Source organism: Meleagris gallopavo, chromosome 16, assembly GCF_000146605.3.
Source record: "Meleagris gallopavo isolate NT-WF06-2002-E0010 breed Aviagen turkey brand Nicholas breeding stock chromosome 16, Turkey_5.1, whole genome shotgun sequence".
Lineage (NCBI taxonomy): Eukaryota > Metazoa > Chordata > Aves > Galliformes > Phasianidae > Meleagris > Meleagris gallopavo.
In genome coordinates, this window is record NC_015026.2 from 333,798 (window position 1) to 345,054 (window position 11,257).

The following is an 11,257-nucleotide window of genomic DNA, read 5'->3' on the forward strand; positions in this document are numbered from 1 at the left end:
TTTTCCCCCCTTACATCTGCTTTCATTTTTACACTGCCATGTTTGCTTTCTGGGACATGGGCTGAGCACCACCCTGCAGTTTTTCCTTGCAAACCCTCAGCATACAAGGTGCAGCGGGGGAGGAAAGGCGATGGCTCTGGGTTTGGAAGAAGATTCGCCCTGCCTGCCAATTTTCCTCATGACTCAGCTGAGTAGCATTTTGCTGTGGTTGCCCTTGGGTGAATTTGACTTATAAATGCTATTATTTGTCCCTGAAGTTAATTATAGGCCCCAATTACCTGTGCTGCTAATGGATCTCAGTCCTGGCATGTATAAGATGCGTGCTTTTGGCCTGGCACATCAGGCGTGCTGCAGAGAGCTGCAGTAATGCTAGGGCTCAGAGCAGAGCATTCAGATTTAGAGCTGGACACTCTGGAGGACTGTTGGATCTCATTTCATCTGTGCTCCTCTTTGGCTAATGAGGATAATTTTATTGCATACACGTAATCGTTGTTTATTCATCCTCAGCCTGAAAGTTACAATAGCTCCTTGTTTCCGTGGGCTGTGCTGATACCATCCTGGTCTTTCAGGTTTATTGCTGTGAGAAAGCCTTCCTGTGCTGCACCTCCTAGCACAGTGTAGCTGGTGTTTGATCATGCATGATGCATGTGGTCATCTTGTTGAGAATGGGCTGATGTGTTAATCATGCCTTTCCATACACAGTGGTTGCAACATGCAGAGAGCAAATGCAAGGTGATCCCCTCACCCTGCAAGCTCCAGCTGTGGGTGAGGGGCAGCTCCTGTGACTGTTCTTATAGAATGGTTTGAGTTGAAGGAACCTTTCAAGTCCATCTGGTCCCACTGCATGTGATGAACAGGAACATCCATAGCTCCATCAGGTGCACAGAGCACATCCAGCCTGAAAACCTTCACTCCTGCAAGCCTGACATTCCAGACACTGTAGCTGCTCTTAGAGGAGGAGCACAGATTCTTTCACCCCAAAACCACGATGCACATGTGCCCATCACTGCTTTCCAGGCATGTGAGTGGCTCTGTGGATATGGAGCATCACCCACCTCAGAGCTGGAAATGCCACAGCTGCTGTGTGATGGGTGTGAGAAAATAGCCTTGCTGGCTGCTTGCATCATGGTTGCAGTGCTTTGGGTTTAGGGTTCCGCTGCCCTGCAGGCTTTATTTATTGAGATGCTATTAATGAGTGCAGTGTCCCAGGCTCCTCTTTCCCCAGCCTTGGTGCAGGGCTCAGGCTTCTAGACGCGGTGCTCTCACGTCACCTTTGATGTTGGACTCACCCTTTGTTCTCCCAGGAACAAAAGGGCAGGACAAAAAGGTATTATGAGATAAAACAACAATATTCTGCGGGAAGATTGACCCCTGCTGCTTAATCTGCTGCAAAGTCGACCACAGCTGGCTGCTGCTGCATCCCCATCATCCAACCCCACGCTGCAAGGCTGAGCTCTAGGTCCTGCACTGTCCCAGCTCAAAGAAAAAGATTTTTTTAAGTATTTGAGATGACTTTGAGGTATCTTAGCATCTGAAAGGACAAAGTGAGATGGATTTTTTTGGTGTATGCTTTTTTTAGCATTCCTCCAGTGCACTGGTTCAGTGACTGGGCTTCATCCACCCATTTGCAAATTCCGCATCATAGAATCATTTGAGTTGGAAAGACACTTTAAAGACCACCTGGTCCTGCCCTCTGCATGAATGGAGATACCCACAGCTCATCAGAGCTCAGAGCCCACCCAGCCTGACCTTGTAGGTCTGCAGGGCTGAGGCAACATGTGCCAGTGCCCCTCTGCCCTTATTGTAAAGAACTTCTTTCTTATATCCAATCTAAATCTCCCCTTCTTTAGTTTGAAGCCATTTTCTCTTTTCCTCTCCCAGCAGACTGTCTGTCTCCTTTCTTACAGCCCCTTTAGACACTGAAGGGCCACTCTTGGTTCTCTCTGGAGCTCTCTTCTCCAGATTCTCTTCTTCAAATACAACACTGAGTAAAAGGCAGTGCATTGCTTGCTGCTGGGATAACCTTCGAGTTAATCATATCTTTATGCCTTCATGGAATTGCTACTTGTAGTATTGACCAACAAAGCAGGAGCCATGAGGGCAGCGTGCGACGCCGGTTGTCACCTGTCCCTCCAGCGAGCGGCTGGGCTGGATGCCTCACTTTGTAGATGAACAAAACTCAAATAACATGAAAGAATGTCCCAGCCTTGCCTGCCCTTGCTCATAACAAAGGGTTTGACAGCACGGGCTGTTGATTGGGCTTGCATTGTTTGGCAGGGCTAAAGAACACAGGAGCTGCTGGACCAGTTGCATTTGCATTGACTAAGAATTTTGTAGCCATTGTTTTAAGTTCATAACCTGCCCCATGCTCTGCTGAATTATTATCTGGGGAAAATGTAACAATGGATGACCACAGAAATACCCAGCCCAAAACAAAAAGCCAGTTGCTGATGGCTAGGTAATCACTGGAAATAGCATGTTAGCTACTAGCAAGTTAGCCCTGCCATTACAGTAGGTCACAGAAGGATGACTCCATCCTTCACCACATGACTTACCAGTGAATGGGGACCTGAGTGCTCTGTGAAAATATAAGGTTTCTATTGGAAAATTGGGAAATTTCTGCTAAGGTAAGATCCATTCAAGGCTTATCCCAAGGAAAGCATGGGATGGGAAATCAACATCTCATTGCTGTAGGATCTATCCAAGCTATCCTTCAGCTTATTCAGTGCTTGGATGTGTTTTAGTGTTTAATACTGGAAGCTACCAGCTGGAGTAGCTTCACAGAAGCGAGGTTTTGGGATGGTTTACTGTTATGTAAATGGTGTTCCTTGGATATCTTTGTCAGGGCAGCAGTTTGCCTCTTCTTGGCAAGCCTGTACCCCAAAAGCTGAAAAGCTGCCCAAGCAGAATGGTCAATACATTTGGGTTCTGGTTAACCACGCAGCCACTCATCTTCCTCCTCTCTAAAACGTGGGGAGAAGCTGTGGTTTGCCATCAGGATGGTACCCGTTGTCTCCCCTAACCCCAGTGAGTGCCTATAGGATCTATCTAAGCTGTCCAACTTATTCAGTGCTCAGTGTCTTATTTCTATGAAGATACCACTTGAAATAGCTTTATGGGAAACAAGGTTTTGGAACAAACCAGTTGTCTTCTTTTAAGGTCATAGGTTTGGTTGATAGAGACGACAGTGCCAATGCAAAATATTTGGATTCATCGAGACGTTCCACTAAGCGTTCTGTGATACTTGGATTTAAAATTAGCATTAAAAGGAATGAATAAGGCATACATTTGATGGCAATAGGAGATAAGGCAGACACTGTGCTTTGATGTTAGTTAAAGAGCTGGTTGTTAATGGGAAGACTTAAATTACTGAGAGCACTTCCAACAAGATCCCAAGCAGCTGATGATTCACTCTTCGTTTTATATTGTTGACTCTAACCTGGCCAATAACACATAACATCTACCCCAGCAGAGCATGCCGATGACACAACGTCTGTCGGTGTGCAAGAGCAGGCTGCTCAGTGAGGAAACTGCTGCTGCAGTGGCTTTCCTGCAGGTTGTATCCTGGGCAGGACTGGCCGTCAGGTGTGAGAGCTGTCTGCTCATCGCTTGGCTTTTCATGTGGCTGTGCTGTCAGCCGGCCGCCTTCCCGTGGGGATTCCCTCCTGCCTTCAAAGCAGACACCTAACGCTGCCACTGCCGCAGAAGCACCAATTTCAGGGTCTCTCCTCTGACTGTAATGACACCCGGAAGAAATGAGTCAGCCTTGGGACTTTTCTCACTGTGTGAAGGTTGGCTTGGCTGGGAAGCCTTGGGTTATGAAGGGAGAGGATGGCACAGGAGCAGAGCAATGGCAGCTGCGTTGCCCAAAGAGCAGATGCAGCATGGATGGGTGCGTGAGGATGGCGCTTGACCCCAGCATCCCCTTTCTGTGCCTCCTCGTCCAAACGGATGTGAGAGGCTCACAGCAGCTCAAAGAAGGATTACAGAAATGATGCAAGAGCTGGTAAACGTGGCTAATGGTGGGTCTTAATAGCTTAAGAACTCAACGTGTTCTACTTGCTGAAAGGAAGGTCGTGAAGCAACACCTCTCATACATGAGCAGTCATGGCTCAGCAAGGACCTACAGGTGTTGTCAAACTCAGCCTGGCAGCAAAGCATTAACAAAGGCAACCTCTTGAGATTGCAGGGTTTAGGTGTGAGAAATCTCTGCCTGCCCTTCAGTGCTGGAGGGAGCCAGCCCTGTGGGCTTGGTAATAAGTCACTGCGTGAGGGCACTGCTGTCATACAGCGTGGTGGGAAACTGTTCTGAGCAGCAATTGCTGACCCATTCCATGTTTTGTTTTCCAGGAGGGAGTTCTCAGAGCTGCTGGAGAAGTTTGGCTCCCAGAGCAACACCGGCTCTGCACGGAGCTCGCCAGTCCTGCATGGCGGCAGTGAGTACTTGTGCCAGCAGCTCCATGGCTGCCCTTCATCCCTCTGCCAAGAGAGTTCTCTTTGTCTCAGAGTTATTTTGGATGTGTTCTAGTCTGATTTGGTTTGGGTGAAGGCTTGAAGGAAACGATGTCCCAGAGCACACAGGGCACAGCAGGTGTTGCCTGTGCAGAACGAAGCAGCAAGTCAGCACCTGCATTGTAAATTTTGGGAGAATTGAGCTGGGGCCATAACAGCTTTCCAGATACCTGGACTCAACTGAAGTGCAGGTCCGGTAATCCCAGCAATACCTGTCACTTGCAAAGGGAAAGTGCTTAATGAGGGACAAGATTAAACTAAGCCAGGTGCCATTATGCCAAGTCATATATGCATGGGGATAGATGTCTTTCTGGGTTGGCATTCCACAAGAAGGCTGGCAGCCCTTTCTATGTGGCAGACAGAGGGGTGACAGCCCCATGCTACACTTGTGCTGAGGATGCTGAATGCTTCCTCTCCACAAGCAATATGTCTTTCCTGTGTGGTTTCCCCCAGGAGCTTGGAAGCCAGCCACTACCAGCTGCTGGCAGTAGAGCAAAGCAGGAGGGTGGTATTGGTGAATTTTCATTCCCTGAACTGATTGTGACTTTGCTGTTCAGGTCGATACCTGGAAAGCACATCCTCAGGCTCCTCCTCGCGCTCCCAGAGCCCGCTGCTGCTGAGCCCAGCCAGCTCCCACGGCCCCTTCATCGGCAACCCGGCGCATGCACCCCACGCACAGTACGTACAGCCAGGCCCCAGGATGCCATGGTGTAGTGACCCACTCACCACTCTGATCTGCTCTCACAAGTCAGCAGGGCAAGGTGACCATGGAGCTTTTCATAGCATCATAGAATAGAATCATTTTGGTTGGAAAAGACTTGGTCATTGAGTCCAACCGTTAGCCTCGCACCGCCAGGTTTTCAAAGGCTCGGATGCACTGGTTTTCATGAGCAGCTGGTAGTAAATTGTTGGGATGTAGTCTCTTTAAGGAGACGTGTGTACAGTAAAAAGTGAGGAGCACCACACCACTTGCTGTCAGAAAGATGCCACCATATGTCTAACATTGTTTTAGTGGGAAAAACAGAACGTGACTACAGCGTTCAAAGGATGGCTTGTTCGTCCTTATGTCTTCTGTGCTATTGGATCACCACGATGTCTTACTGTTACAGTACTCATTCCTCAGTGTCCCCTAGCTGTCCTTATCACAACAACAGCTATCTTCTTCCTGGTAAACCTGTACCCAGAAGCTGAAAAGCTTCCCCAACAAAATGGTCAACATATTTGGGTCCTGGTTAACCACGCAACCACACATCTTCCTCCTCTCTGAAACATGGGGAGAGTTGTGGCTTCCCACCAACCACGAGGACGGTACCCATCACCTCCCCAAACCCCACTGAGCACCTCTGCGAGGCCACCAATGCCATCAGAAGGTGCCTGAAGAGCACATTTCCCATTGTCCTGCTCCTGGCACACCAACACGGCGCAATGAGAGCATTGAGCGCTGCCGTGAGCCGTGGCCAACTACAGACACCTCGTCCTTTGGCCTCGGGAGCATTTCCTGGAGTGTGTGTTTTCATGTGGTCATCTGGCCCTTTCATATTTCGCAGGGTCAGAGGTTTGGGCAGGCAGAGCTTGTTTTTGGCAGAGTCTCCTCTCCAGGGTGCGTGGGGTTGCCCTTTGAGAGACGCGCAACACGAAGAGTGTCAGCAGTGCTGGAATTGGGACCTCTCGTCCCCAGGGCCCACAGCTCCTCTTCCTTTGACTCTGTAAACAAGTCGAGTTGCTGCTGCGGAGAATCAGGCTTTGCTGCAGAACCAGTAAATCCTCTTGCTAAATATCAGCCCTTTATTAGGGATTTGCAGAGCACAAATATTTGGCACCAGAGGTTTAAGCTGCTTGCACAGAGTGAGAGACCCTTTCAGAGGAGAGGCCAGCTCATCTCCTTGGCAGCTGGTTTGGATAAAGCAGGCATCTTCCCTCCTCAATTAACCCCCTCTGGGGGTTCTGCATTTCTTAGGAAAGTGATTTTTCATATTTTAAAGTGCATGGCACATTGAGGCATGGATTGCAGTTAGACCAGAGCACAGCAGCACACTATGGGGTTCCTAAGCACTCTTACTGTGTGGCTGTTATTGCTGTGAAGGTGTTTGAGAGCCTGACTCTCAGGGCATCTTGCAAGGCTTTGAGGCCAAACTTGGCTGAGATATCAAGTCAGCTGTAAGCTTCGCTTTAACTCCTGCTATAGATGTTTAGTAGTTAATTAATCTGTCTGGTAATTTAAGCTGGATTTTGAATGATAACCTCATTAATTCCTTGTGTGCTTTGGGCACAAGAGTGCCAAATCTTTGCTGGCTAAATCTTCAGTTTCTGCTGTCTTTAAAAGCACATTTCTTTAAATGAAAACAGGTATTCCCCACGTTCAGGATTAGGCAAGGCAATTATCTTCCCAACGATAAACAATGTCTGCTGAGAAACTGGAGTCTTCACCTCCTCCCTCCCACGTGGAGTGGATGGATGCCCCATCCCTGGAGGCATTCAAGGCCAGGCTGGGCAGCCTGGTCTGGTGGTTGGTGACCTGCACATAGCAGGGTATTGAAACTATATGATCATTGTGGCCCTTTTCAACCCAGGCCATTCTATGATTCTATGTTAAAGAGATGCAGAAGCAGAAAAGATCAGGAGAAGTTGGGAGGATGCGTAAAGAAAACCAGGCAGAGTTTGTCTAGAGACATGGGGAAATAAACCAGGTCTCCTTGAGTCACTTGCTAACCTCTCTCCCTTGCAGCTACTCCATTGAATCAGGAATCCAGAGCATTTCTATAGCAAAGTCCTCTGGCTTAGGGCTGACGGTCAGTGGTGGAGCCAACAGGCCTGATGGTCCCATGGTTTACGTCCAAGAACTTACACCAGATGGTGACTGCTACAAGGTAGGTCAGTGTAGGAACCCTCAGTGCCTTTGAATGGGGACTCCAAAAGCTCCAGCTGTTCTGAAACAGAGGGATGAATAATGCATTGCACGGACTAGTGGAGATTTGTATTGCAGGAGAAGGAGTTGGGCAGAGGAACGTTCTTTCCCAGTGCTCTTTCTCTTTGTTTAGGACGGTCGGCTCCGACCCGGTGACCAACTCATTGCTATCAACAGAGATTCTTTGGTGGGCAGCACACTGGAAGAGGCCAGAAAAATTATTGCAAAAGCCAAATTCAGGTAGGCATGCAGTACATCTCCTGTCATCATCACAGCGTAACAATCTAGGGGAGAAACACTTAATGTCCTGCCAACATTTGGCTTCAGGAAACAGGATGCTCTTTTTGTTTGAATGGCACTTCAAGGTGGCTGTGGTACAAAGAAATTTTGACAGCCTAGACCACCTGAAATGTAACACAGACCTTCCCAGTGCTCTGTCCTTGTGAATATCCCTCATCACTGTCCAACAGGGCTGCACTATAGGACTTAAGCCCAAACAAACAACCCAGCTGGTGGAGATCCCACTACACTGGTGTGGATTCCATTGGCTTAAGTGAGATTGCCCTGGAGAAAGAAACACGGGCACGAAAGTTCTACAAATTTCAGCCGTACTTTATTCATTCTTAAAATATTCTCTATTTGTTGTTCATTTCAGACATGAGGGAAACACAGAAGTGGCCTTTATTCCTGGAAGGGGACGGTTACATCCCGGACTGTCAGCTCATAACAGCATCCCATCACCACCACCGAAGGCTGTGGGAAATGGGCTGAGCTCCTGCAGACTGAAGGTCCACGTGAGGTCCCCAGAGGTAGGCTGAAAATTCAGGTCTGAGACCACAGACCGCAGTCCTGTGATCTTCCTTTGATCAAAAAAGCCCCTTTTTTTGGAACCTTATACTATGATTTCTGGACTGTGAACAGTCTGTAGCATTGGCTTACACGCCTCTGTTTTGCAATCAGGTATTTTAAAGCTGAAATATTGTGTCTTCTGTCTTGGGTTTGGGGCAAATGACAGGAGCTTTGTCTCCAGATCCTCCATCCAGACCTGTTTCAGGAGTCTCAGGTTTAAAAAACGACACTGCCTGGATAGCAACCTGCATCTCATTCCCCAGCAGCCATAGGGCTGGAAGGGATTACGAGAGTCGGTTTGATCTAGTTTCCTACCTAAGGCAGGAACAACTCTTTGTTCTTAAAGACCTCTGATGAAGATGAACCTCTAGCATTTCTAAGCAGCCATGTCTACTCCTTGCCAGCCTAATGATAAGACAGGCTCACGCTTCCTTGCTCTGTGCTGTGTTTGCAGAGGTGAGGGCTGGAGCTGTGCACAGTGATACAGGATTTAACCATGCAACCCCCGCGATAATTTAGGCCTGTGGCTGGGCTGTGTGCAGTTAGCATTCCTTTCCTGGATTGTTGCAATGCCTGGTGAATCGCCCGCCCTTTTCCACCTCAAATGCCATAAGAAAAGACTGGATGGTGTTTCCTTTTGTATGAGCATCATTCCTAAAAGGTTCTCTTTTCCGGACCCTGTGGAGACACAGACTTGCAAGAATGCCAAGCACTTGTTGCCTTTGGCTGTGCCAAGCTGCAGACTTGCTTATGAAAGCCAGCCTTAGCCTATATATACACAGCTGAGTAGTATGGAGAGATCCTTTATCATCCAGCTTGTGTAATTCTCTGTGTATGTGAAAACAAACTGCTGGCTGGGATTAAATTTCTCCTTTCCTCACTTTGTTGCTAAAAGATGGAACTCCTAATGAAGTCTCAGCTCAGCTGGGCTGTGGCTCCTTTCCCTTCATCCTCAGGCTGATACTTGAGAAAGGGTGGGCACGCATCTCTGCTTCCTGTCACACTCATTCTGAGTTATGTCTGGGGTGAGCACGGTCAGAATGAGGACCTCACCGGTGTTCCGAGCGCAGAGGCTTAAGGAAAACCCCTATGGAGAAAGCTCAGCAAGACAAACTCATCCTCAGTTTTCAACAACAATGAACTCAAGTTTTCTGTATCTGCAGATACTTTGGGATGGTTCAGGGACAGCTGGGTTGCTCTCTCCTGAGCTCCTCTGCTCTGTGTTTACACCACCAGAATTACGCTCAGCGATTTTCTATGCCTTCTTTGTCTTCTTTTTCTAGAGTAGACATGAAAACCATTTTCCTGTGCCTTCTTTGTCACCAGATATCTGCCCACCAGAGCTCACCGTCTCAGGTAAGAGTCCTGCTCCTCACTGGGTCTGTGTTGGCCCCAAGCACAGCTGTGGCTCCTCAGTGCTAAGGACAATGAGATTCTTTCCAGCAGCATTTATATTGCTGTAGTGGAATCTGATACTGTGATAATGACGCTCATCCCAGTAGGAGAGAGGGAAGGTGGTATACCCAGCAGGTATTTGTTTGCCCATGTTGATTTATCCATAGTAGCAAAAGTCTTTACTAAGAGGTTTGGAGGAGCGCTGTCTCCTACAGGCAATAGAAGACAGTGCTTGTCCCATGCGTTTGTTTGCAGCAGCACATATAGTTGTACTGCAGATGGCAGTTCCAGGCATTGCGCAGGCATTAAGGTTGCTCTCAGGTGTTCAAATCAAAGTTGCTTCTAGATGAGATTGTCAGGTTTCTCTTATGTCCAAGCTTTATTTTTGCTTACTTTGTCATGCTCCCCATGCTCTGAGCCCACTGTGAGCTGGTAACCTGGTGGCACAGCCCTATGCTGTCCCCAGGGGGCTGGCAGTGGGGGACTGAGCTCAGATCCCCATGCAGCTTCACCTTTGCATAAAGGAATCGCAGGAAAGCTCAATTACACCCATGATTCGGGGCATGGGGAGATTACTTTCAGCAACATCCCATATATTCTTGTGGTACAGAGGTTACTTCTGCCTGGAAAAGTGGGCTTTGTTACTGTGGCAGTGAGTCCCCAGCAGGCACAGTCTTGGTTTCAGGGAGGCTTTTGTGTGGCCACAACCAGCAGGCATTGCTTTTGGTGATGGGGAGAAAACCCCCCCAGGCCATGGAGGCAATCCAGCAAAATAGCAATGACCTAATTGCTTCCTGCCTTAGCTGGGGGATTTTATTGCACACGTTCGCTTCATGCCGAGTGCTGGGAAGGCTTTGTGTTGGTGTTGTCACCCATGAAAGCAGACAAGTGGCTTTGAAAGAACAGCAAGCCATGCTTAGAGCCCAGGACAGGACTGCCTGGAGGTGGGAGACCAGCAGACGCCCTGGATTTCCGCATGTCCAGAGCTGAGAGCAGAGCCTTGCTGAGCTAATCCTGATCAGCCACGCTCAGAGGTAACAGCTCTGCCCTTGAACTTGGGGAGTGAAGTGCAGGTGGCCAATCCAGCAGCCCCATGTGTTACATCTTCTTGCTTCCCAGCTGCTGCCATTAGCAGAGCAGATGAATCCTGGGATTAGGATGAGACGTGTGCCTGTTGGGCATCATTGGAGGGCTGGGCCAGAGATGGGAGCCCAGGCTGTAAAGCAGATCTCAGGCAGGAAAAAAGAATTGGTCCTTGGGAGAATCCCGTGCTGCTGGCATGATGAGGGATTGCCAGTGCTGTAGGGTGAGCAGAACCACCCTGAGCTTCTCCCAGGGTTAACTGTGGGGTTTCCCCCAGGGATGAAGGAGCACAAGTGCCGTGGCAATGTTATCTGGGCCCTGTATCACTATTGTGTTTTGGGGATGGCACCTGCAGGGAGCAGCCAGCTGTCAGCAGAGGGTTCTCCCCATCTTGAGATAGCTCCGACCTGCACAGCTGCTGTCCTTTCTCCTCTCACAGGAATGTTTCAGCTGCAGTGCATGCAGCTCCCACCCCAACATCCTGCCTGGGCAGCCTGGGAAAGGAGCCCAAGG

At 48.8% G+C, this 11,257-nt stretch overlaps 1 protein-coding gene across 1 annotated transcript in view; it reads left to right on the forward strand.

The window, feature by feature from the left end:
* The first annotated feature begins 3,481 nt into the window (after window positions 1-3,481).
* The window catches only part of LOC104913467, an 11,612-nt gene continuing 3,836 nt past the window's right edge, over window positions 3,482-11,257 (forward strand). Inside the window, exons 1-7 of the mRNA XM_031555770.1 lie at window positions 3,482-3,585; window positions 4,351-4,436; window positions 5,070-5,190; window positions 7,238-7,379; window positions 7,551-7,657; window positions 8,073-8,226; window positions 9,550-9,622. Of these exons, the coding sequence (XP_031411630.1) occupies window positions 3,482-3,585; window positions 4,351-4,436; window positions 5,070-5,190; window positions 7,238-7,379; window positions 7,551-7,657; window positions 8,073-8,226; window positions 9,550-9,622 (787 nt within the window). The remainder of the gene's footprint in view (window positions 3,586-4,350; window positions 4,437-5,069; window positions 5,191-7,237; window positions 7,380-7,550; window positions 7,658-8,072; window positions 8,227-9,549; window positions 9,623-11,257) is intronic.